Genomic DNA, 27,850 nt, shown 5'->3' with positions numbered 1-27,850 from the left:
ATGCCATGCCCTTTGTCCTGCAATAAAAATCACTGATACTCTGAAAGAGAAGAAAAGGAGTCTTGCAGAAGTGACTACAGATGCAAAATGGGACAAAGTGAGACCCACACTTCAGGTATCATTAGGTAGGCATTTTTTTTTTTCAGCCCAATAATTTCCCAAAGAGTAATTATGGCCTATCATAGAAGTGCAATTTCTTAGCCAAGCATTGTTAGGGCTGCACCAGCTCTGTATTTAGAAAATATTGAAAACACATTTACTCTGAAATCACAGCAGCTCCATGTTTTGTATAAATGCAAATTTAGACCAATACCTTTTACACTGTCATCATCTGCTGATAAAGCCTCAAATACTTCCCTGAACTGACTTGCATTTTTGCTCTGCAAAGATACTAATTACGAATTCCAAGCGGGGAGAGGAAAATGGGGGGGAATAAAAGGAAACCCAGAGTCTCCTTAACATCTCAATGTAGCAAATATGTAACTGGTAATTCTGGGTGCGTTCTGAAAATTTCCATCCTCAGTAACCCTCAACTGTTACTGCAACTACTGACTCGTTTTCTTTGGAAACCTCTTTTCTTCGGCTTTTTATTGTAAAGAGAAATTTGGGGGCGGGGATCACATCACCTTAACGCTACTTTGACTTTCACATTTTCTTACCCGATAGTAGCCCACATTAACTAACATATTTATATCTTTGAAATTATAGGGTACATACATATTTTATTTTCTCATTGGCCACGTTAACCTCTCCCATAGTAGCCTACACTCTTTGTGATTAAAGACTGTGTTAATAGTCCACCACATACGGTTGTGCCTTAATTTACTGCATCCTAGTTCTGGAGTTAGACATTAAGTCTAACGATTCCAACGATTCACTGTAAGTCACACGGTAATGACAATGAACAACTTCATAGGCATGAATTCCCAATCATAAAAATTACTAAATCAAGAGGCAGGGCTGCTACTGTTGTTGTTTTCCTTTTCTTACTGCTTTTGTTTCTTTTTTTTTATATCTTTTGTTATTTTTTGGCAAAGTGCTTTCTAAAAGGGTAGGACAGGCCCCACTGGAAATCTTCCAGGACGGTGGCAAGGGCTGGAGAGAACCCATGAAGTCCTTGTTACAGGAGCAGCACGTGGTAGGCTCAGTGACTTCTCACATCCATGTGGGTTCTCTCTGAGGCCCTGACAGGGCTGGTCCCACTGGACCCCTTCTCTTTGCACCCCAAGAATGATATTCTCGTTTCTGCCCTAGTTCTGAGGGATACCTGGCCAAGCCCTGGTGAGGACAGTCGAGGCTCTATTATGAGAGCAAGGAGCTGAGAGGCATCCTTTGGCTCGTGGGCTGCTGATACCAAGCACGCTCTCGTCACCACCCTTCTACTCACTGAGCTCGGTAGGTTGCCTAACACTTTCTTCGGAAGGCAACCTTTACTCTTAGTTTCATACACCACCAAGAATGCAAAGACCACAAGTAAACTGTAATTTGTTACTTTCTCACCACTTACAGTGACAAAATTTAAAAGCCACCTATCACTCCTGAGCATACCTTCAAAGGAAAATACAGCAAAATACATTTGTTTAAGCGGTTCCTCAAACACTCCTTCAGCATTCGGAGTTCGATCACTCAGCATCACTCTGTGATCCAGTCATCAGTGTGAGTGTTTTCCCAAGGGTATCTCAATAACAAGACATAATCCAACTTCACCTAGAAGCTACCATCCCTTATTGGGTCCTCCAAAGAACGTGTTGGTTGCTTCTCAAGAACACAGCAACGCAAATATCTGTTTAACTACTAGCAAATGAACACCATGCTTCTCAGCTCTGACTTTCAGCATTCATGGTGACTTTACATTTCAATGCCGATTCCGATTTCGGGGACATTTTAAATGTCAATTAGACACAACATATGCGGAACCAATAGTGCACATAATTAAAGCGGTGACCATATTAACAGCTATGACCATGGTCATATATACAGGCAGGCCATGACAACTGTGTCACAACTGCCCTGTGGCCAACAGCAACTGTGGGATGCCACTGTGCATCTCTGAATATAGCTCTTTTAGGCCTTTGTTCTTGGGGAATTATTGTACTATCTGACTTCATCAGTTACATTCTAGAAGAGTAGAAACTATTCTTTCTTCTTTCTTCCCTGAGAAGGAAAGATGGTCTGCTGCTGGTGAAAAGGCAGTGACAATATAATATAATATATAATATAACCTAATACCGGAAAGGGATTAGGTTATATTATATATATGTTTAATTTGAAAGGGAACATTAGAATATTTATCGAGCTACTGTAACCCAGCTGCTTTTATGCATTATTTACACGGAATTCTCAAGACAACTCTCCAAGGCAGTGCTGTTATCCACATTTTCAGATTGGAAAACAGGCTCAGAAAGGTGAAGTAACTCGCGCAAGACCACACAGCTAGTAAACAGGGAAGCTGTAACTCAAACCCAGGGATGTGGGATGGCTATGCCCAAGTTGACCCACGGCACATGCTCGGTACTTAAGACAAAAGCCGTGCCGATATCCCAAGGGGGCTACTCACCCAATCCTCCTACGAACTCAAGCCTGTGACGTAGAGAACTTTCTTATAGGTAAGTTCTATGCACGGGCTCGTTCCCCGCATGAATGCAGCTCCTGCAGACTTATTAATGGTCTTGCAGCCCCGTTCATTATTACCACACGTTCACAATTTAATTCCTTTCCCCAGACAACTAGAGCCCTCTTAATTATGTTCCCCTGAGGTGAGTGGCTACTAATTGGAAAAGAGTCAGGTGAAATAAAGGAACACTGGCTGCTCAAATCATAAAACACAGCTTCCCAAGACAGAGGGGGAGGGGCGGGGTAGGACCTGCGGAGAGGTGGGAGCACCCCCCCCCAACCCCCGGGGCCAGGTAAGCAACACGTCTTTGACCCCAGCACAGAATTAGCTAAGAGCTGCCCAGGGACTTGGAAGGTCCACTGTGCGGCTTTTCTTTTCCCCATAAAAATGCACAGTCAGCACTACAGTTCCCACGCCGCAGGGCCCGGTCCACCTCTCAGAGGCACACACCTCCTTAGTCACAGGTCCTGACTGGCACAGGGGAGCCCATAAGTCTTTCCTCAGTTCACTACTTTTAAGGGAAAGGAAACTCTGAAAGAAGTCCTCTTCGTTTCAGCTTTTCTTTTTTGGAAAAGAAACAAAAGTATAAACACAGCTTGTCCTACACTTTTAGATTCTGCTCTGAAATAGGAGGCTTGGCCTGGGTAGAGAGGTTTCGGGACAAGAGGTGGGAGAAGGAGCACCAGCGAAGACCTCACAGCACATCTTGTCAGAGAGCCCTCACTGTCACAGTTCTGGTCTCAGCGAGAGCGACCCGACAGGTGGCCCGCCAAGGGCCAGCACCGGGCTAGGAGCTCAGCAGACCCTCACGACAACAGCGTGAGGCAGGTGCTACTGCCACCGGCACCGTACAGATGAAGAGATGAAGGTCATGCAGGTCACACAACTCGTCAATGGCAGAACAGATGAAAGGCCAAGTCCATTCTGCTGAGACAAAACGAGCAGACAGTTTCCCAGAAGCCCAGCCTTTGCGTGGCCTATGGAAGGAGAGGGGGAAGGAGGTGAGGTCGTCCCCAGTCTGCTTTCTGAGGGCCGGCCCGCAGCCGTGCCAAGTCAAAGGCCCCATCTCATCACGTCCAAGCATCCCGACTCCCCTCACCCACAGGAATCCTCCTGTTTCAAGTTTGCCTCTGAGCCCCTCCTCAGATGGTGTCTCTGGGCCCCAAGCCCTCCTGCTTCAAGTCCTAGTGAACCTCTGCTGCCCACTGGGACAGAGCATCGCTCCTCACAGGACCCCAGAGGTTGTGAACACCTCCCTGGGTAGAGGCCTTTGTGTGAGTTGCCCATCTGGCATGAAGCACATGTTAATTTGCATGGCTCTTCTAGACAATCAGTCACAGGAGAAACGAAGGGGTTCCTGTTCGCAGTGCCAACCACGTGTGGAGCCCAGAAGAACGGCGACAGCGGAGCGCGCTCCCCAAGTGTGCGCCAGAGGCTTGAGCCACCTTATCTCACTTAATCCCCAAATAATCCCATTTATACCACCCATTTTACAGATTAAAAAAAGGATTCCCAGAAGCCTGCCCATGGTTACAGCTAATGGTGATTCCAGCTCAAATCCTTCGACTTCAAAGTCTCTTATACTACTCTTGCTTAATATTCTCTGACCCCTCACACTAACTTAAGTAAAAAAAAAGTTATTTGACCATCGTAACTGAAAAAGAAAACAGCCAAGTGGATACTTCATAGAACAAAACCATCTACTTTACTAGTTAAATGAACTGACATTTTTTGTTCTAAATAAGATTTAAAGCAATTTAATAGACCAACAAGGGCAGGAAAAGAAGAAGGGGCAAAGGGAAGACATGGAAGCCGGGGTGAACGTGATGCTGCAGTTGTGGGCTGTGAGGTTTTCGGCACACCTGCTGCGAGGGCCACAAACTCGGCTGTGAGCACTGCAGCTGCTGACACCTAAAGAGGGAAACGGGACTGTAACAGGGCTTCGTGGTGTCCAGAGAGAAAAAGCAACTAGTTGTTCAGGAGCTTAAATCTAAAGAAGGCAACTGGGGAGGGGAGAGAGAAAATGAATGTCTTACACTACATTTGGTATATACTCAGTGTCTTCCCTCTGCTTGTCGGGCAACCCACAGCTACTACTGTGTGTCGGGCATCGCGTCGGGCTTGGGATAGAGGACAGAGAAAACAGTTCGGGTCCCTGACTATCCGGCGCTCACGGCGAACAGCAGACATGAGATGAGCGTATTAGCATATGTGTGTGAATGGAGGTAAAGGAAACATACAAGGTGCCGTGGGGCGGACCTGAAGTGACCTCTTTTCATCATGACAGCAGTCTTGAGAGGCTGATCTCCATAATTTAGAGAGGCATCTATGGCTCAAACAGGTTAAGTGACTTGACAAAGGTCACAGCTGGTGAGAGGCAGAAAATATGGCTTGAAAAGCAGAAGGGGTACAAATGCCATGAGTTAATCACAGTTTTCTTAGGGGAAAAGGTATTTAATTTCCACCCATCCCTCCCTGATTTATGAGCAACAGTCTGGGATGAGGACCCATGAGAGGACAGAAGCAATTCTGGATTGGGAGAGGAGGCCCAAACTGCCCAGCTTCCAGGCGTGCCGTCGGGAGCCAGCTTCCAGGGCTTGTGCCCTGTGGGGCAGCGTGGTGTGCATGGGGTCAGGCACTGGAGATGGTTTCCTAACGCACGTCTATCCCTGCAGCTGAAGCACGGGGGGGAGGGGAGGCACGGGAGCAGTGCTCTTCTCAGTGTGTGCCCTGTGGCTTCCTGGGGTAACCTTGGGGCTTGGGGGAGATGCCTTCCAGAGCTCCAAGCCCCCAAACCCAACCTAAATGAACACATGAGCTACAAAGATAAGGCCTGGATGAAAACCTGGAAAGGTCAACATCAAAGCCTAAAGTGGTCCGCCCTTTTGTGCCTTCTCAGTCTACCGGAAGGAGACATACTTGGAAAACATCAGGAAGGGCTCCATGGCTAAGACCACTGTAGCAGGAGAAGTTAATCACAGAGAAAAGGTCAGGAGACAGGGCTTTCTATTGCCCCAGAGAGTTCAATGAGAACCATAACAGCCAGAGCCAGCTGCAAAGGGACGTCTCTAATCGGGAGCCACCAGCCGCCCAGGAGACTCTCATAGAAATGCAGGAATGAAAGAGGGAAGAAAGAAATGAGAGAGGGAAAAAGAAGTTTATGGATAAATCAAAAGGAAGTAACCCCCCCGCAAATGTAAAAGTTTAAAAAGAGGAAAAGAGTTCTTTTTGTTTTTTAAGGACTGAGACACGTCACATGCCAAGATGTAAAGCATCAAATCCCTTCTCAGCCTAGCCTCTCAGTCCTTCAAATGTTTAAGGGTAAGAACAAATCCCCTGTGCCGAGAGATCACACCGAGCCTTGCACTGCGCTGGTGGCTTCATGCACTCTGCCTCGGGCCCACCCCGAGAGAGGCAGGGATGCTCATCCCAAAAGTCCTGCCATGAGATAGGGCCCTGCCCCGCTGAGGCACGATGGCATCACAGGGTCTGTGACTCCTGCCCTGTTAGAATGTTTGCTGGAGAGACCATACCACACAGTGCCATAGAAATTCCACAGTTTTCTAAGTCCTGGGTCCAAGATAGGCTCCAGGTACAGGAGGAGTGAGGAATTACACACTGAATGTGTCTCAAGAACCGGAAAGCAAGGATTGGTTGTATCAGCAGAGGTCAGGGCCAGCCATGTTCCATGCAGGAGTCAGAGACTGGGGCAGGGGAGGCAAGCGGTGTGGCCCCTTGTCACATCCGGCAGCAGGACCGGGCCTGACAAGGTGGACCAGCAGGCCAGGTTCTGACGCTCAGACGTAGAGGAGGTGGCGGGCCCACAGCGGGGGGTAAGCTGTCATCAGGAGAGCTCCCCACAGGGCGGCTTGCGACAACCACCAGCCCCAAGCGGGGAAGGGCCATTTCCGCGGCAGGGCGCTTCGCCTTCTCTAACCCTGCAAGTTTCTGCACCACTGCGGGCATACGCCACCGAGGCTGGATGACTGCCATCTCGCCGCACACCTAGCACCTGTGCCATCAGGGGCACCTCGGAGGGACCAAGTGAAGGGTCTGATGCCATCCACCCACACGCGCTGCTCATTTTCACCGAACACTGGCTTTCCGCTGTGGGTGCTTTTGGAAGGTTAAAAGATTTCTGTTTTTAAATAGGACCAATTACCTTACTAATGATAAAGACTATCTTTAAAAAATCTAATGGCTCTGGGATTAGTAGTGATGATTGCACAACCTTGTGAAGACACAAAAACCCCAGAGAACTGTACACCTTTAAAAAGGCTGTTAAGTGTCGCAGTACAGGAGTTAAGATTGAATTTTTAAAAATGGAGAACTTGAACCTACAGAACCCACAGTATTAGTAAAGATTCCTATAGCGTCTATGGCTCCAATAATGCAAACAGCTCCCAGTCTCTCCTCTCTGCCATTTTTCCACCAGGAAGACAGTTTACTCATAAATTGTCCGAAACCTCCTCCAAAGGCTCTTGGCACTCTCAGTCTGAAGGAAATGGAGGGGCACTGAAATGTGGTGACTGTCAACACCAAATGAGTTTTTAGATTGCCAGGCTTCTCATGGAGAACATATTTTCCCCTACACTCTTGTGGACGAGGAGACGGGAGGCTCGGAGGGGTAACGTGATTCACCCAAAGACATGTATTCAGTGGGACCAGAGCCAGGATTTGGACCCGAAACTTAACTCGTCTACTACTCAGCCTCTCTGTTCAAACCTCAGGGTCAAGTTTAGCCAAATCTTACTAAGGGATTTCCCTGGAAATCTAGAACTTCCCTTTGTTCAACATTGTACGCTTCCTCCCCATCAGGCCAACTACAGACACAACTTCTCTCCTTCTTCTGTCTGAAGCTGAAATCCTGGTCCTTTTCCTTTCCTACGGTTCCCCAAAGGAGCTCCTGTTGGCGTGGTTCCGCCCCGAGCACTGGACCTTGTCCCCTGCTGCTTCTTAGCTGGAAAAGTCTGTTCTCCTACTCCTGCCTGGACACCTGAATTCTTTTGGGAAGGAGTGTTTTATCAGATCCAGGACCATCTACAAAGAAGTTCCTACCTTCCTGTGCCCAATGCCAGGGATATAGCAGGCACTCATAAATATTTGCTACAAAATACAAATGACAGTTTCTGCTCACTTGGATTTCAATCTTTAACAAAACCTACAGGGCCCAGACTTTGGTATATACAGAAGAATTTTAGCCACACCTGTCTACCTAAACTACACCCATTTCACCCGGATGTTGTGCATTTCAACTGGATTTTGCTAGGTCGTTCCTATATATTCACATTAATAGATAGGCTATAAATCTATCTATCTGTAGTTGTTAATAGCAAAAGTAGTACCTACTGTTTATGGAATACCTGTTTTTTTTTTTTTTGTCAGTAGTAATTACTATTCATGTTTGACAGAAGAGAAAGGAGGCTGAGAGGTTCGGTGACCTCAAAGCTAGTAAATGGGGAAGCCAGAACCACAGTCAGGTTTATCTGTTTCCACCACACCACACTTCACTGATTTCTATTTCTGTCACTAAGAATATCAACAATCCCACTGACTCTAGCATCAATTTATTCCCTACGCAAAATCTCATGGCATCAATGGAGACAGAGATTAGACTAGACCCAGCCCCAAGTCAACCGGAAGTCACTTCCTAGACTGATGCCCCTTCACCATGTGGACTGGGGACCCTGTGATCAGGCACATTTCAGCCTACTTGCTAAAAATTCTAGATGGAAAACGTGATGCAGCATGTGCAGATTGATTCGGAACCCAACAGGCAACGTGGATAAAGAGCCTAGAACTAGAATCTCTCACACGGAGTTGGAGCATACCCACTCCGAGTGGAAGAACAGTTTCCAGAGTCAGGAGATGCAACACATTTTACAAAGACAACTGCAAAATTCAAACCTTAATTGTTCACATAGGATATAATTTTTGGTTCAGTCACATCCTCAAGAGCATGGGGAGTTAGGTACTAACTTGGCTCTTGATCTGGCTGGTCTTTGGGGGACAACATGAACTTGCCCTGATCTGCTATGGAAATATTTTGTCACAAAGGCATGTTAACAAGTGTCCAGAACAACCCAAATATACAATTCAATTTGGGAACTGACTTGTAGTCCTTATTTAGGACGACTTCTGAAAGAGTAAGGCAGAAAAAAGAATTTACATGGGAAATACCATATGGTTTCTACCGGGACCTTTTATTAGCAACATCTAATTAGCATAGTGCCGGGTACATAGTAAGTGCTCTACAAATATTTTCTGAATGAAAAACATAAGTCATCAAGATGCCTACATGAAAAATTTTTTTCACAAAATCTTGGTGATGGGTACAACTTATTCTCTCATACTCTGGAGGATGTTAGTAAGGAAAGCTTTAGTATCAGATGGCCTTACATTTCAACCACAGGCTCTACCATTTCCTAGCTGTGTGACAGTGGTTTAAGTCACGAGAAGTCCCTAAGGTTTGACTTCTGAATCCATACAATGGAGCTAATAATGAGATATTATTTACGGTTTGATTTTGAAGATTTGCAATAATGTTGATAAAGAGTTACACACACACACACACACACACACACACACACACACCCCTCAATAGATGGTGATTATTATAATGAAGGGAAACGCAGATTCTCATCAGCAAGTTAATCCCTTTGTCCCAGAAATAGGAAGGCCCTCCCAACACCGGCCAAGGTCAGGGCTGCCGTCAGCCAAGGTAGGGAACATTCTCATTTTCGCTTTCAAAGTCAAGAAAATGGTACAGATCTAAAGTAGAAAGGAACCAGCAGCACATGTTTTTAAATATTCATAAGGGCTGGAAATGTCTTACTCCTTTCGTTTTCTCTGCCATCTGCTTTTGTTTCTTTTCTTTTCATTCTTATGCCACAGCTGCAAATGAAAACAACCATACAATAACTCAAGTTAAATAAAAAAAAAAAATCAAAATAAAAACAATCTGAGGGGTAAAAAGAAAAGATGAATTATAAAGTTTTCCCCTGAGCTCACAAAGCAGCAGAAATAAGAATGTCTGATCTGAGTTAAACCTTCTGGAAACCAAAATCCATGTCCCATGTTTATAATAACCATGTAAGAGCAGCCACCATTTGCTAAGTGGCCCCTGAGTGCCACTTGATGACCAGTATATCTAATTCTAAATCACTCTTCAAAGTAGGTAAATCAAACCCACTTTACAGAAAAAGACACTGCAAGTCGAAGAGATCAAATAGATTTTTAACAGTTACACAGCTAATAAGACAGGATACTGAGATCTGAATCCAGGTCCTCTGTCTGAATCCAAAGCCAAGGCACTTTCTCTACCACCCTCTCCAAAAATGCGAAGGGATTTGAAAATTTTAATTTGGGAAATATTTGGGGGCAGATCATTTGTACTACACTGATTTATTCAGATAATTAAAATCTGTGATTATACCTCTAATTAAAGTTAACTCAGATAATTGGTTGCTGTATTTCTGAATGTGCAATTAGAGTCTTCCACATAATTGTGGGGTTTTCGGCATCATACTTTCCATTTATTCACCGCATCCCAGAGCTTTGCTCTACTGGCCTCTGTTCTACGTGAGGCTGCATTACAGCTCCTGGGGTCTCTGGGCCCAAGGACCATGACTTGTGATACCACCAGCAGGATCTGGACTCAGCCCCATTTAACATGTCTTTGTCCAGAAGTCAATGAACACCTCATCTTCAAGTGCAATGTAAAAAGCTCTCACAGCCTACACTGTTGTCCTGAAAACCCCTAGCAGCATGTACCTGAAGAAAAACTGGCAGCAGTGGTCCTCATGTGTTAATTACACTTTCGAAGTCTATTATGCATAGAAAGGGCACCTGCTGGCAGTGAAAATGACTAGAATCTGCCCTTCCTGTGCAGTGAGTAAATTGAGAGTTCATTTCTACAGGAGATAATAGTTTTCAGATTCCATTTCGTGTATCCCCTGCATGGGGACATACTTAACATTTAAATCATCTGCAGAGGAACAAACCTCCTTCAAATTTACATGTTTCAAGCTCCTAGCACTTTACTTAAAATGCTAGTTATCCCTGCTGGCTCTCACCACCAAGGATTAAACTCAACAGTGGTGAAAGTCACCGAGCACAATAGAATAAAGTTATTAGCATTGACTCAAATTTCATGACATTTGTAGTTTCTGACCAAAGCAGTTGGTAGCAGGCTGAAGGTGATCAAATCAAGCCTTGAATGGAAGATCTGTTTTTTTTTTTTTTTTTCCTCTCGGGGTCTTTTATTTCCACATTCTTAACATGTTGTAGTTAATAAACAGATACCAACCTCCACTGGCCTGTAATCATCCTTTGGTCAAATGTCAAGAAAGTTCTTTCATGAAAACAAGAGACCAGGAGAAGAACTGCTATCATGTACACAGATACTTCCAAGATGGAGCCTAATCACAGAACCCGTTCAGGCTCTGAAAAATGCAAGTCTGAGCTTCGATTTTTTTGGAGTAGAAGTTGGGGTTGACAAGGGCTAAGGAGACGTTATTGTCAAGTCTTCCCTTCTAAGGTAGACCTGCCAGCATTGTTGCTCTCGGGCAGGCTGGTGACACAGCTCACGAGAGGGCTGGAGTTAGAGAGGAAGTCGGAAAGAGGACCTCAGATCACCTTCCACAGGGAAGAGCAAAACAGCCAATAAATCCTTTAAGCAAACAAGAAAGGACGGCTGGAAAGAACAAATGGCTAGAATAAATACTAATTTCTTTTTAAAGTGAAACTTTTCAAGTATAGAAACCATACGTTTTCATTGCAGAAACAGAATAATATAAAACAAAATAAAAATAAAAAATCACACCGAGTTCCTCCCCCTCCTCTCCAAATCCCTGCTAACACTGTGGTGTGTTTCCTCTTAGATCTCTGCCTGTGTGTGTGTATGTGTGTGTGTATGTGTGTGTGTGTGTGTGGTATGTGTACATATACACATATAGGTACATTCACATTTGTATACACACATCTACACACACATTTTTGTGTCTCATAGACACACATAATGTTTGTTTTTATAAAAACAGAAGCATACAGTATATGGTATTTACACTAGAATAAGTTACTAAACCTCTTGGGGCCTTGGTTTCCCGATCTGTGAAATGGAGCTAATAATATGCGCTTCACGGGGTTGCTAGAAGAATTAAGTGAGATCACAGACTGGGGCATTGGAGATCTTCAACACTGGCAGCTATTGTTACCACCGAAGCTGACAAAGCCTTTCTCTCTGCACAGTTCTGGAAATGGAAGCTGCCAGTTTCAAGCTAGCTGACAATTTAGCAATCAAAGCTTTCGAAATAATAGAAGAATAAAGTTGTACTATTTGGGAGGCAGAGGAACTACAATGACTCTGCCAATTCCTGCACACAGAAGCCCATTTGTGCTTGCATCTGAAACTCAGCATCAGGACACACAGGTGCGGGGCACCTGAGTGGCTCAGTCAGTTAAGCATCTGCCTTCAGCTCAGGTCACGATCCCAGAGTTCTGGGATCAAGTCCTGCATCAGGCTCCTTGCTCAGCAGGGAGCTAGCTTCTCCCTCTGCCTGCCACTTCCCCTGCTTGGGTGCTCTCTCTCTCTCAAATAAATAAATAAAATAAAAATTCAAAAAAGAAAAAAAAAAAAAAAACGACACACAAGTGAGTCTCCTGCAGGGAGAATTCTAAAGTTTTCTCTTAAAGCACATGTCTGGGGGGAGGTGTACAGGGGGTGTCTCTCCGCGGGGGCATCAGAGACATGTGTGTAGGGAAGGGACCTGTGTCGGTGTGTATGTGTGAGTCTGAGGGCCACGTGTCTGTGTGAGGGTAGATGCCTATGAGACTATTCTACGTTGGTGGGGGCTGAGGGGAGTGATGGCAGCAGGCTTCAATGGGCTGAGAGGACTGAGAAGTCTGTCTTAGGAACATATGTCCCCTTTCTACCTTTTCCATCTCTTCCTCTCACTATCCTCCTCCACCTTTGTCCTCCTTCCCCCTCCCAGTTCCCTCTCGCTTTCTTCCTGAGTGTCAGCGTCCTCCTCGGCCCAGCCCCCCAGTCTTTCATTGAATCAACAACGAACACTACTGGAGAGCAAACATGGTCCTCTCCTTTGAGACACGTGGCAGCATGGAAAAAGCCAAGACAGTCGGTTTAGAAGCTCAAAAGGAAGCAAACAAGTCTGAGCAGAGGAAGAGTTCCTTAATTTCATTAAGTGGGAGAAAGGCACGGATAAAAACAGCTACCTTGATAAGAAAGATACATAACTAAGAGAGAAATAAGCTGATCCACTTTGTGCTATGCGCTGGAGAGGGCCACTGATTTTCTCCTGATGGCCCTGAGCTACATCTTGGTTGTACACATGGCTTCTTGGGATGAGAGTGAGCCCAACACAGCCATATGAGGAGTCCTGCAGAATACCTTTAAGCTCCCAGCACAACCTGGCTACTTGAGTAAGCCTTTTCAGTGACAGGACTGCAAAATGGGCTGGGAGAACCTAGCAAAGACTATGACTGACCTGATAATAAACGTCCTTAAATCGTCAGTTTTTAAGTGACAGCGCTGTGACCCCTCCGTGGGTCCCTTTCTCCTGAATTTCTTAATTTCTGGCAGACAGTACCTTTTCCTACATACATACAGTGCTCCCTTATCAACATCTGCTGACTTGAGCTGTCTGGAGACAATGTCTTTAATCACATTACGCTGGAGAAAGAAATTAGTCAGAAGGAAAATAGATCCAAATCCGTTACACAGTCTTTCTTGGTAATCTATCGAGGACAGAGGGTGACAACGTATCTGCAGATCCCCTACCATGGGTAGCTTTTCTACATTGTGTCCCTTCATCTGCTGAATCATTTCTCTTCATATAGCACATACGGCCCGACTCCACTTTGCAGATGAGGAAACAGAGTCTTAAGGCAGGTGACTTGCCGAAAGCAGCAGAGCTGACTCTAAAACCTGCCAGCCTGCCTTTTGCTAAAATACATGTCCCTGGACAGTGAAACTCTCAGCAAAAAAAACCAAAAAAACAAAAAAAACAAAAAAAAAAACAGAGGGTTCTGAAGTCTGGTCTGTGCGCCCAAACCATAGCTGGAAACGAGTCCTACAGAACGTGTCAGGATATGGCTGAAACCTGAAGACCTGGGGGACCACAACTGTGCTTCTCACCGGGCTCCGATCCATCTTGGGGGAGAAAAGGAAACAAAACAAAACAAAAACACACCACTGCTTGGTGCTTTGGTCTCTCCGAAGTGAGCCATGGGAAAAGATCCACTGCCTTGCACTCGGAAGAATGCCACAGCATAGCTGAAAGCCATTTGGAAACCAAAGAGCCATGCGATCGATCGCCTGGTCTAAAATTCATGTCAGTCCAGTTAGGAGTTTCCAGTTAGTCAGCAACTGCATTATAAGAGATGGCCCTAACATCCTCGTCGGGTGCTGGGGAAGGAAAAGCAGGGGACAGGGTGAGTGGCAGCCTTACCAGCAGTAGTCCAACAGGTGCGGAGGCAGGACGGGGATATACACGTGTTGCCAGAACATGGGGTACAGCATGGCGGCGGCCCCGTGGATGCAGGCGGTCAGCTGTAACACAAGCAAGTGAGAGCTTCAGAGCTACGGAATCCACGGGAGGCAATGCGCTCACTGGAGGTGAGCAATAAAATTCAGTACCTACTTCTCCACATTTTAAAAATTATAAGCTACCTCAACCACTCAAATTCAAATTTAGCAAGAGCTTGCTTTTCCTTTTTTTTTTTTTTAAGGATTTTATTTATTTATTTGACAGAGAGAAAGATCACAAGGAGGCAGAGAGACAGGCAGAGAGAGAGGAGGAAGCAGGCTCCCTGTGGAGCAGAGAGCCCAATGCGGGGCTCGATCCCAGAACCCTGAGATCATGACCCGAGCTGAGGTCAGAGGGTTAACCCAGTGAGCCAGCCAGGTGTCCCCTGAGCTTGCTTTTCCTAAGAAAGCTTCCTCCCCACCCTGATTACAAAGCTAATGCAGGATGACAGTAGCGATTTTAGAAAATGGAAAAAGGGGCAGAAGAAAATAAAAGTCTTTTGCCACCTGAAGATAACTGGATGTTCTGGGGAATTACAAACAAAGCACTTTTATTCCCTTTTCTAATAAAATTAGGATTACTGTAAATACAGTGCTCGTTTGACTTCTTTAAAGTCCATGTTTATTTGCTGGCATTTTCCCACATCCTTAAAAATTCCTAGAAAATATATCTCTTAAGGACACTCAGTGAATTTCCCACAGTGTATTAACCACTCTCCCAACATCACGTTATATAATCAGATCATGTCAATAATTTTCAGACATGGTTCCTAGATGGAAGATTCAGAGATAACAACTGTAGTTTAAATATAATAAATGTATTAATATAATAAGGGATGGAGGCTCTTTACACTCCTGCAGCCATGCCCTAGAATGTCTCCTCCACAGCTCACCAGGGCTAAGTACTGTAGTCAAGTTAGTAGCTTTGGAAGTGTATCTGTTTGGATTTTATTTTTATCCCTCCGATCATGTCTAAAGCTTAACAGCTTGTCATGTTTCTTGGTTCTATTTCACAGGTAAATGCTCTGTTCATATTCGTAGTCCACTGATGAGTATTAGTATTTTTTAAAAGTGATTTATAAGTGAACACTGGATATTTACAAAGGATAGTAATGTTCCGTAACAGTTCTGAAAATAACTTATCCTTCTATAATCGCCTTTGAATTTGGGGGCTGGGAAAGAGAAGGTTTAAATAATTTCACAGACAAATCTCATCCTTCACGATGGTTTCTACTGCTGTTATACTACAAACATCCCCCAAATTCTTCCCCAGCATTTAACTCTTTAATCCATCTGGAATTAATTTAGGTTTAAGGACAGAGGTGAGAATTTATTTTTTCCACATAGTTAATCAATTGCCCCAGCACTGTTTACTGATTAATCCTTCCTCTCCCTCTTCTTTTGACATGGCCCTATTTCATATTCCTTCTTTTTCTTAAGAGCTAGACACATCATATCAGGATTTGATGTAATTAAAAACTTAGGGACAGAGATGTAATGGAATAAAATTGCTACAAAATTCAATATAGTGAAAGAAGGAAAAAAAAACCCAACACCTTTGGAGATAGGGCTATGAAGTGACAAAAGCCAACAACACATGTTTCTTTCTGCCTTTTTTCTTTAATGTTTCTTTGGTTTCTGGGAAGCCTGTTCCCATGAGGACTTTGCTTCTCTTGGAAGCTGTTAACTGGCCTTTGCTGACAGAAGGACATTTACGTGGCGAAAGAGTGACGTGCCAAGGCCCAGTTAAAAGAATCCCAGAGGTTAGTGTAACATGAACAGCTTTAAATTGGATATTCTGCTGATGTTTCCCAGTTGTGAGAGCTGTGTATGAAATCCACGGCTGCTACTTTCTCCCCCCTCCCTTCTCCCTCCAGACCCTGTTCTTTAAATCAGGTACATGTCATGAACAGAGGCCGACCAGCAAGCTCTCAAGAGTTGTTCCCAGAGACTCTGCCAAGGCTGGTAGGTTTAATCCATCCCTTCTCAACCCATTTCAGTAGGATTCCATGTAAAGAAGGCTGTCATATTTTACATGACTCATCTCTTCAGGGTTAGAAGAGATGAAAAATCTTTGCTGGTGCTGAATGAGGGGGAAATGAACCAACTTCACTCCAGCGGCACCCTGCAGGGAGGCTGGAGGATGACCCTGGCTTTGGGCCCCACTTCTTCCTGCCCATCTTTTAACTGGCTGCCAAAGGACTCAGACTGAAGTGCAGGTCCCGTCATGTCCATCCTCCTTGGAAGTCTCTGCGGGCAGGAGTGTCTTCACCAGCTTCCGTCTAACTATGTAGAGCAACATCTCTGGCCACAGTCTCTACTACCTTCTCCAAGCTCATCCTTTGAATAAATCATTTCAGACTTGGGAGTAGCTAGGGACTCCTTACCCAGGTCTATGCCCCTGGCAAACTCCTCCTCCTCTGGGTCTCTGTGAAAGCACTACTTTCCTCGCATAGCTCTTTTGGGCATAAGCCCCCATTACTAATGGGACTATACCTGGTCTGCAAGTTTGTCCTCTCTCTGTAAAGTGATACCCTGCCTCTCTTCCTCTCCATGTTCTCAGTGGCACAGCACCTATTAAGTGCGAATCAATGCAACGTTTCTTCCATAAATAAAAAATAATTCCTACTTACAATATATTCACATATAAAGATAGTGGCCTGGCTTTTAACTATTGGACTAACATTTTCCTGAGTCTCACAGAGTGTGGTATATAACTCAAATTCCAAAACAATAATGGCAAGCTTAGACACACAAATATGCCACTTTTGGGAAATCATATTAATGGATTCCCTCCCTCTTTCTCTTTCTTTCTTTCAATAATATGTCTATTCTGTAACTCTACAACACATCAAATAAATAAGTAAAAACATTTTAAAATCTCTAAGGTGCTGTACAAATATAAGATGTCCTCATCACATGAATTCATTTGTAATTCTCTTTGGGAAAGTCATTCAATAGAATGTTCCTGGTTGAGACAGAACTTGATTACTTCCCTCTTTTTAGCTTGAGTTGGTTTGAGTCAAATCCTATTTCAAGCAATAAAGCGACAGAGATCCTATCTCCAGACAATGTTCTTTTCATGTCTCCTTTCCCTCAAAAAGACCTAAAAGCTAAACACCAAGATTTTAAAATTACCTATCCCTTATAAAAATCAAACATTTTTAAAGGTGCTCAATCATCATCCTCATTGGGGGTTTCCTAAAAGCCAAATCTCTGTAATTGGAGTAAAATGCATTGATCCATTTGGTTAAGAAAACAAACAAATAAACAATCAAACAAACAAACAAAGGGAATTGTTTGGCTCTTTTCCAAAATGCAAAGCGGCAAAACGATGTACATCGTTATTTAAGAATAGTGGTGAGTCAACCACAAGAAAAGTGTTATGATTTATCTGTGCTTAATCAGAAATAATGCTATATCCCACAAATTATCATTAGCCACTTATTTTAAAAACAATTCTAAGGCCAACTCCATTTGTAAAATAAGGCTTTTAGAGGCCTATGCTCATTCCTTACAGAATACAAAATTTTAAAGTAATGAAAGTATACAATTTGGATTATAGTCAACAAAGGAGTATTGTGAGTATCTAATTGAAGTGCAAGTTGAAGAAAATGATCCTATCAAAATCTCACTCAGTGGGAGAATAGAAAGATAGTATGTGTAAAATTTGCCCAAAGTCATTAGTCACAATGAATATTCATCAGAAGCCAATTATCAATCCCATTTAATGACACCCCAAAAGATTTTGCCCTGAAGCAGCTGAATAGTCTAAGACTCCAGACAAAACTAGACAAATAACACAGCCAACAGCCAGTCTAGCCAGGACACAGACTGTAAAGTAAACCACTGGTGGGTTTCTAGACGCACTTTTAGCAAATTCTGTCCTCAATTAAAGGTGCACAAGGTCAGTTCTATCTTGGAGCTTTCTGCATGGCTCCATTAGTTTTCTTTGAGGCAAAGGGAGAGAAAGAAAGAAGGCAACAGGGATAGGACAGGGAGAGGGACCAATGACAGAGCTGGAAAAATCATGAAGACACTGTGTGTGTGCATGTGTGTGTGTATTTTTTCTTAGTTCAAGGTAGTTCTCAGATATAATGCCCAGATAACCACAATCATAGATTCTAGTTCCTTGGCTGATTCCTGACGGCAGCTCTGCAGTTTAACATGAAAGAAAAGTAAGACTCTCTCCTTAAAACAAAACAAAAAACAGGGGCGCCTGGGTGGCTCAGTGGGTTAAAGCCTCTGCCTTCAGCTCAGGTCATGATCCCAGGGTCCTGGGATTGAGCCCTGCATTGGGCTCTCTGCTCAGCAGGGAACCTGCTTCCTCCTCTCTTTCTGCCTGCTTCTCTGCTTCCTTGTGATCTCTGTCAAATAAATAAATAAAAATCTTTAAAAACAAAACAAAGCAAAAAACAAAAACAAAACCCCAAGAAATCCCCACAGTATATGCTCCAGGCACCGTGTGAGGGGTTTAGGATTCTGAAAAGCATTGCTTAAGAAGTGTGCACGTTTACAAACGTATACACTCATCACCATACTTCACAGATGCGAAATCAGTCTCAAAGGTGAAATAACTTTGCCCAAACCCACATAGCTCATCGGTGACAGAATTGGGACTCACATCCAGGTCGGTCAGACTATAATGGCCACGGCATTTCCACAATGCGTAAATTAACTAAAAACATTTTTGACTGCCTACCCTGTGCCTATACCCCATGTGGAGGAGCTTGAACTAGGTGACATACTGTTCCTACCAGCACAGCCAAATTATGCAGAAATACATCTGCCTTGTTGTTAGATGACCAAATACCTGGGGTAAAATACCAATTAACAGAAAATAATCATTTCTAAAACAAACACAGATCTGATCATTTCCTGGGGGTTAGTTACCCTTAACTGGGGTGCTGGATGGTCTTTAATCCACTGGAAATTCTAGACAAGGGCATAATGATTTTTGGTCAAGTGGGAAAGCTTACTCCCCAATCTGGCCCACCGATTTCAAAGTCTGGCTTTCTGTCATTTTCCCTTTCATATACTTCCATGGAGTTGCCATTAAGTTTCTTCTTGATCTGAACAAGCCGCTTCCTCTCCTGAGTCTCATTTTCACTTACAGGGAAAGGGAGGAGTGGGACCCCGTCATCTCTGTGTCCTCTTCCAGCTTTATCAATTTCTGATCTAGAGGAATTCCCATCCTTTGAGGTGAAGAATGTGTCTCCTGTACCCCAGCTTAACAGGGCCTGTCTCAAAGCTCGTCTTACTTTTTCAGGTCTGCAGTTACAGGGGCTAACCGGAATGCCTGGGCTACCTTGGCTACCCCCGTCAGCCGCTGCAGGCCTAACCCGAGACTGTGGAGGGCACAGCCTTCCCCAGTGCTTGGCCCCCAACATTCTGGATATCTCAGAGGTAGATGATCTGAGGAGACCAGGGGGCATGAAACTAAAGATGTGAGCTCCTCAAGGACACAGACCACGTTTGATTTCCCCTCCCTATCTCACTATGCTTGACACAGAGCAGGCGCTGGGCAATCGTTGGGGAATGTAAGAATGCCTCCAGCTTAACACCATGAGGAATGGGAGACAAGATTACCAGACAGTTAACAAATTGTAATTGCTTAAGAGATCACAATTAGAAGCTGTACATTTCTAAAAGGTATTGAGATTCCAAGTACTAAAGGAAAAATCAGATGGTCACAGTCATTCTTCACATCCTAGAACTCAGGATGCTGAAAGATCAAACTGACGCCTGCTTCATCACAGGCTTAGTTCCAGGCAGAATTTCGCTTTCCCCTCTGAGGCCAAACACCAGGAAACTGATAAAAACAAAGAGTACAGAAAGAATAGCCGATTACTAGCTTTAAAGACAGGTCATTCTTATGTCCACGCATTTCAACCATGAATCATCCTACGTAGAACAGTTGCAGAAAATGTTGTGTGTCTTGTAGAAGTTCTTAGCTCTCTCAGTTTGTGACCTAAATTCTTTTATTTGATTATAACCCATGTTTATAATCATCAAGGAATAAATGGCTCATGATTCAAACAGTGTTGCTGATTTTGTTTCTCATTTTTATTTACTCTCAAATAGCAAACCCACTATGAGATCAACAAAAAAACAAAATTTTTTTTTTGCAGGGGCTACAAAAGTTAATCTACTTAACCCTTCCAAGGGTATGAGAAAAACCTTTTCATTATAAATGGTTCAGCTCTGATCAAATTCGGTTTACTATATTTAGTGAGGGAAGAGTTGGCTTTTAAGAAACTATCAAAGATGCTTTAACAGAAAGACAATTTATAAAGCCTTAGAAATCAAAGACCTTCAGCTGGTCTAGACAGATGCCAGACATGTGCGTGGAAAGAAGGAAAAGAGCAAAGAATGTCCTGCTTTTCTTAGAAGCCAAAATGTAATGCTTCTTTAGTTTTGTTTTTCAGGGTTATTTGTTTTGTTTTGTTTTGTTTTGTTTTGCAGGGGGTGGGGGCAATCTTTCTTCCAGTAGTTTCACTTAGTTGGATGGAACACATCCTACCTCTTGCTTCTCCACTATCCACTGGGGAGTCTACGACCTACCTCCCTGAACGCAACTGATCTCGTTTGATCTTGGAAGATAAGCAGGGTTGGGCCTGGTTAGTACCTGGATGGAAGACTATCCACTGGGGAAAGGGAAGAGAAAGAAAAAAAAAAAAATCCTAGTGCACCAACATGGAGTCGAGCAGAGTGCCTTCCTCTAAGGGCAAGATCATCCAGTCAACAGGAAGCTTTCTCAGGAGATCACCTGCTTAATCACTTCTCTCTTTTAAAAAGTGACCTACTAGGTAAAGTAATTAGAGTAAGTTATTAGCCAGGGCAACAAGCTTTTGTGCCAAGATCTGACATTGCAAAGTATCAAAGCAACTAAAACTGCCAGAGAAAAGCTCTCACTTCCAAAGCAGAGGCAGAAAGGATGGAATGGCACACTGTAATGTAAATAAGCCCACAGGACCGAGACTGAGGAGAGTGAAGCCTTTTCTTTAAGATGAAAGAGAAAAAGGCAAAGTTACATTGAGATTGATAATTCATTTTAATACAGGGACAGCAAGGTGCTGTCACTCCTCCATTCTGTGCCTGTGACAGACACTATTAACTGTGGAGTCAGGACATGGCCTGAAGATTCTTCTGAACATGCAACCATTGTCAATGGATCCAAGTTGGCACTCAAAAAGAAATTTTTAAAAAAGATTTTATTTATTTGACAGAGAGGGAGAAAGATCACAAGTAGGCAGAGAGGCAGGCAGAGAGAGGGAGGGAAGCAGGTTCCCTGCTGAGCAGAGATCCCAATGCAGGGCTTGATCCCAGGACCCTGGGATCATGACCAGAGCTGAACGCAGAGGCTTAACCCACTGAGCCACCCAGGTGTCCCCTCAAAAAGAAATCTATCAGCCACCTCAAGTTCTGTGTAAGTGGATATTAATAGTTCTTTGGAAATATTTCTAAGATCATAATTTATGTTTAGCTAACTTACACTGCTGCTTTAATAAAGAACCGTATTTTTTAAAAGGAAAGACAGCATAGGAGCGCCTGTGTGGCGCAGTCGGGTTAAATGCTTGACTCTTGGCGTTGGCTCAGGTCAGGATGTCATGAGATCGAGCCCTGAGTCCAGCTCTGCGCTCAGCACGGAGTCTGCTTAAGACTCTCTCCCTCTCTTCTGCCTCAACCCCTACCCCCGCCCCTGCACACACACTCTCTCTTAAAAAAATCTTAAAAATAGTAGCATAACTGAACATGGAATCATGAGAACCTATCTATCAGGTATCCAACCGTACCTGAAGAAACTGGAAACGTCAGGTGGTAGGACTCACTAGATTTGAAGGCATGGGGGCAGAAATCTTCCCTGTAGCATTTTTTCAGGCAAATCCAACCTTAGAAAATACCAGTAAATGCAGAAAGATTGAAGCTGTAACAAAGCCACCACCTTGACCACTTTGCTTCCTCTGCATTTACCACTGCAAGCACTGTTCCAAATGCTTCTGTGTGTTTACTCAATCTTCATAACAGCCCTATAAGGTAGGTAACACTACTGTCTCCACTCTACAGATGAGGAAACCAAAGGTGACTACATATTTAAGGACCTCATGCAAGGTCACAGAGCTAGTGGCAGAGCTAGGAGATGAATCCAGGGAGTTTAGCCCTGGAGACTGTGTTCTTAGCTCACAGGAAACAGCCTCTGTGCTGGGATCTGTATTAATCGGACTATTACCGAGAATCCACTCTGTGTACAAGCCATGCCCTCAAGCAATTTAAAATAGAAAGATCAAAATGCAATCAACTTCAACACAAAGGCATTATGAAAGAGGGGGTATAATAGAGGTTCAACTGTGTTAGCACATAAAGAAGGAGTCATTAATTCTGCCTGGGGCAAGAATCAGGCCTGCTTCCTAGAGGAAGCCAGAGAGACATCAGAGCAGAGTCTGGAGGGATGAAGACAGGAAGCTGCTAGACCTCCTCTCCAGGAGCGTGGTCAGGTAGTAACGCTGGGTCAAGTACACACAGCAACTTCTTAGGCCACTCAACCGCTATGCAGTCATGACTGTGGAGACTTGAACAAGACATGACAATTTGGTCAATGACTGAGTGACCAACGAGAAGTGAGTGGGTGTGGAAAACCTCCTAGGAGTTGTCATGACTATCCTTTGTTGCCTGGATTCATTCACCACCTACTATCCCCAGTTATACTAATCGGAACTTCCCAACACTTCCAGGATCTCGATAGCCCTTTTGCTTCTGAAAGTCAAATGAGGGTTGACTGACCTTCAGAGTCAACTAACCTCTGCTGACCAAGCAGTGTGTGCCTAGCACTGGGCGATGAGTTTTCACGTCGACAACCACTTAATACTTATCCCCATTTTTACACAACAGGACAGAAAGATTCAACAAAAATCAAGTACGTTGCCCAAAGCCAGATGGTTAGGGAGGACTGAGCATAAAGGTAGGAAGTGACCAAAAGCATCCTGACTTGAAGCCTGGTACTCTCTCGCCGAGCCCTGCTGTCCTTCCTCTTGGGAAAAGATCACCAGCGTGACTGGCTGAATCGTCTAGCTGGCAGACCACAGAGCTATCAGGATAGCAAAAGAGAAAAAAATGTGTTTTCCTAAGATCTGTACCAACCTAACAGCATAGCCTAATCTCACATCACGCTATGGTTCACCAAAGTGACCACACTTTCAGCCTACAGAAACCGCAGGAAATCATAAGTCCTTATTCTTGCTGACTTAGCACCTAGTAGGTGCTCAAATTTCTTTAATAAAATCCACATGACATCTGCCAACATGGGTGCTGTTAAGGGCTTTTCAAGCATATGAAGATATCGGTGACTTGACTATTACCCATTAGTGCTTTTTGGTAGAGATTTGATTCCTGAGAGTCATATAAAAATAAGCTATCATCAGTCATATAACCTAAAGAATATACTATTTCACAAACTGACCACACCACTAAAATAATACGTAAGATTCTTGACCACATTCTCAGTGCAATGACTGAAAAGAACCGTCACCTCGTTCTCTTTATACCTATGCATCCTGAATTACAACGGTGGACCGCATCAGCAACCAAAATTATTGACAGCTTACCCAGATTATACTTAGCTCTGCCTGATCCCTGACTAGCCAGTGCCAAAATCAAAACTCTCCTAAAGAGAAACATGGAGTCAAAGCATTTTTTAGTGCTAGCCTGCGGTCCTGTCTTCCAAACAAACTTAATCAGGCTCCATTATGTAGTCTCAAAATGAAAATTAGTCTAATGATGCAAAATAACAGTAATCAAAGAAGAAATAATTGTTTTTGTCTTACAAAACAGTTTATTCACTGTTTCTGAATCTGGGTGTAGATTAATCATTTAAGGAACCTTAAAAAAATAGACTTTTTGTGGTTTTCATGCTAGACCTTTTGAACCAGAAAAGTCTGGAGGTGACACCCCCAAACCTGGATTTTTAACAAGTTCTCTGGGTCATCCTAACACAGATAGCCCATGGACCAGCATTTGGGGATCACCAGCAGTCTGAACCCCACGTCTAGTCCAAAACAGGTGCTTATTAATGCTCACTGAAGCAAAGGGAGCAGAAGCAGGAGAGGAAGAACAAGAACTAGTTCGGGATACCTTGGCTGGTTGAAATCACAATTTTCAAAATATTGCCAGTTAAACTATTGATGCTGTCTATATTACAGAGCCTCTATAACATCTCAAGGCTCTTCATTCTAGATGCAGATCAACACAAACAGGAGAAAATGAACTCACACATAATCAAATGAAGAACATTGTTCAAAAAGCAGTTAATTGTATTTATACTCCAAAACCAGAGAAAAACGACATAAGTCAAACCTTCCAGTCTTTTCTCCTATTTCCTGCCAATGGAAGCTCCTTTCATCCCTAAGTTTTTAATACTCTCTGAGCCACAATAAAATTTTAGGTGATGAAGATCAGAGAGGCTACCCTATTTGAAAGTTGGAAAGTTTGGCTGCAGAGTCTGTCTTTCACGCCCCTTCATTACATTTTGTTAAGGATTTCCCTCTTCACCAAGAGGATTAGTTTTCTTCTCACTTCTTTGAATACTCCTCTTGGGTTGTTAGTGTGAACTAGGTTAATCTCTCTTTTTTAACATATAAAAGATGAACAAACAAAATGTTCGATTTATTTTATTTTTTTTTAAATAGAACACTAAATTTAGTCTTAGAATTCTCTGTTTGGTAAGTTTCCAGTTACAAGGTCTTGGCTTCCCTTGAGCACAGTTTGAAACAAAATAATGCAGTTTGTTCCTACGGCTGGAACATGCAGAGTGGAGTGTGCAGGCAAAGAGGCCCTGGCTCCGGTCCAGGATTTCCAACCTTCTTAAACTGCCGGCTCTCATCTCTGCTTTGAGGGCGGCAGATAAGCAAAACGGGATTAGTTATTTCTAGTCCAGAAGAGCTGGGAAAGCTTGACACCCGTCATTTGGGTGCACTTCCTGTGACACAGGCTGGCATAGGCATGAACAGGTGGAGTTCATCAGGAAAGAAGTGAAAATGAAACCAAATCTGAAAACCCGCCTAGTGCACTACCGGGCCCTTCTTAGGTGACAAGACCAGGTGGTGGGAGATAATGCAGGCTCTTAGTGGGAGTGGGTGGGACCGGGGTGGGGCGAGGTTGGCAGGGCGCCCATCCCCATCCCTCACACCCACACCAGGTATCACCCACGTTGTCTGGGACTAATACTTAGGAAGAAAGTGTCAGGGAGAAGGTATTCGTTGGGTTTTTTGTTTTTTGTTTTTTCCCCTTCCCTAAATGAGGTACTATCACAGTTCTTTTCACAGTTATGGGTACTACATCAATAATTAGGTGTGGGAGCTCAATTAATTCGGTAGTGGTCTTGTCACTAAACTGTGCCTCCTTCCTCAGAACATGTTTTTAAAAAGCATCCACTAACTAAAACAAATATCCACTCTCTTGGCAAGTAAATATGCCTTTGTCATCATTTGCGGGATATTCTCAGTTTACAGAACTTCTTGCACTACTCCTAAATTATAAAAGGAGCGATTAGGGCCAAGATGCCCAGGGGCTGGAAGGAACTGCAGTACATGAGCCCGGAAGCCACAAAGAGTTAGGAAAGCTATGCCCCAGGGACCCACTAAGGTTGTGCTCATGGCAAGGGAATGGCAGGGGTGAGGCTCCTGGAGAGGCAGATCTAACCACCTGCAGTCAGAGTGGGCTGAATCCGAGCAGTACTCATGGAAACAGGGCTTTGCCTAATAGGGTGAGTGTGTCAGTGAGAAATTCCGATCTAAGCCTTCTGTTCCCCTGGTGCCAAGTGGTGCCGGGCACAGAATAAGTGCTCACGAAACCCAAAATAAAAAGCTTTGGATGTGCATTCAAAGGCAATGGGTTTTAATCCCATCTTTGACAAGGCACTTCAGCTCTCTCAGTGCCAAATATTCTCATCTACAAAAGGAGGATAAAGTCAACCAGCTCCCGGGGTTGCTGCGAGCAGTAATGAACACCTACATATATGATTAGCACAAAGCCGGGCACATAGTAGGTAGTTCAAAAAGGTTAACTTAAAATAATTTTAACAGGGTGTGAGGGAGAACTGGGGACCATATAAAATACAGGCTATGAATCAAAATGAGGGCACCCCACATACTTAGTACACGGGTGTGGTCAATACACCTCTTTGGCAAGTCTTGGAACTATTTACAAGCTACCCAAGAAGTTCCTTTAAGCACTATACCATCAGGACTCAAACCAGTATTACTCAGCTCCATCAGGCTCCTTATCCTCCAGACTTGGCTCAGACTATCTTTTTGGCTAAGAGAATTCACAGACTCCCTCAGTGGGATGGATATTCTTAACCATGTGCTTCTACTTTGACAGTTCCCACGCACGGGTTCTGACAATAGTTTGAGGTGACACCCAACACACAAAATTTGATCCCCAAGGCAAGCACTTTGGAGGGGCTATGTTTCGTCTGTATATGTAATTCTCCCGGTGGTTTCTTCCTGAAGCCACACTGCATCACAGTGACCCACTTGCACAATTGCCTCTCCCAACTAGGACATGACCTTTGTCAGCTTACTCCGTCTCTCATCGTAGATGAGCTATTCTGCAAAATGGGGATAATACTGACCATCTAGGACTGCTCTTGGAATTCTAAGAGATCATCTCCATAAAGGTCTTATTTTAGACCGACCTGCTACCCAAAAGAGTTAGCAAAAAGCAACATGAGTTAAACTCAGTTATAAAAATCTGGAAGAAAAATGGGGCTTTTGTGCTAGAAGAGATCACAGTGAAGTATTTACATGAGAGAACAAGTTTAGTTAAGCCTCCCCTATTTATCATTTATAAAGGAAAAACAATCAATATACATTAACTGAGCAAAGAGAACAAAAACTCACATTTTTCTTCTACAGAATATCATATTATTGACCAAGAAAGCGTGAAATGAATATTACCTGACTCTGAACTAAATACTGCTGGGCTTGTCTCTATTGACATAGTCATCTTTATAGAAAATGGCACTCTGGAGTGTTTGACAGCTTTTATCTTTCAGATGCTTGATGGTCCTGAGGAGCATCAAGCCCACATCTTATCAAAGAAAATTGAGAAAAATGGGGTTTGCCAAAGTATGATAGGCCACATCTGGGTTCCTCAAGAGAGGGTCATCAGAAACCTCAGGCTATTAAAATAACCTTTATGTCTCCCCGCCCATTGAAAAGATTAAAAAAAGCCACTACTGAGAAAATAAAAGGCAATAATTAGAAAACTTTCGATTCTGAAATTGGAGAAAGGCTTGGATAAAACTGAAGTCTGCTCAGCTACTTAATCCCCAGAGAAATGACACATTGGGGTGCTGATCACATGTGAGATATAAGGAGACCCCTGCCCCTTCCTAAAAAGGTTTCTACCATCAATCAGTAAAACGCAGAGCACAATTAAAAATCAATTGTTTTTTAAAAAAAGTTTAAGTCAAAGGGATACATGGCGGCAGTCCTTAACCTGGATTCATAGTAATCACATTCAACACAGCAACTATCTCCTTATTTCTAAATAGCAACAATAAATAAAATAACATCTATCTCCTTATTTCTAAATAACAAGTAACGAGAAAAAAATTTCTTGATTTTAAATTTTAAACAATATTTGACTTCCCATTACACGTGCTAGTAACTTATTATAAATACACATACCCA

At 43.5% G+C, this 27,850-nt stretch overlaps 1 protein-coding gene across 7 annotated transcripts in view; it reads right to left on the bottom strand.

The window, feature by feature from the left end:
• Nucleotides 1-27,850, bottom strand: part of DENND1A (DENN domain containing 1A) — a 492,434-nt gene that overhangs the window by 203,128 nt on the left and 261,456 nt on the right. For all 7 annotated transcript variants that reach the window (XM_032307638.1, XM_032307635.1, XM_032307639.1 and 4 more), the window contains one exon: nt 14,083-14,183. In XM_032307638.1, coding sequence (XP_032163529.1) covers nt 14,083-14,183 — 101 coding nt within the window. The remainder of the gene's footprint in view (nt 1-14,082; nt 14,184-27,850) is intronic.

This window comes from Mustela erminea, chromosome 12 (assembly GCF_009829155.1).
Source record: "Mustela erminea isolate mMusErm1 chromosome 12, mMusErm1.Pri, whole genome shotgun sequence".
In the NCBI taxonomy this organism is placed as follows: Eukaryota; Metazoa; Chordata; class Mammalia; order Carnivora; family Mustelidae; genus Mustela; species Mustela erminea.
The sequence above is the reverse complement of the archived record's forward strand: the minus strand, read 5'-3'. Positions and strand labels throughout refer to the sequence as shown.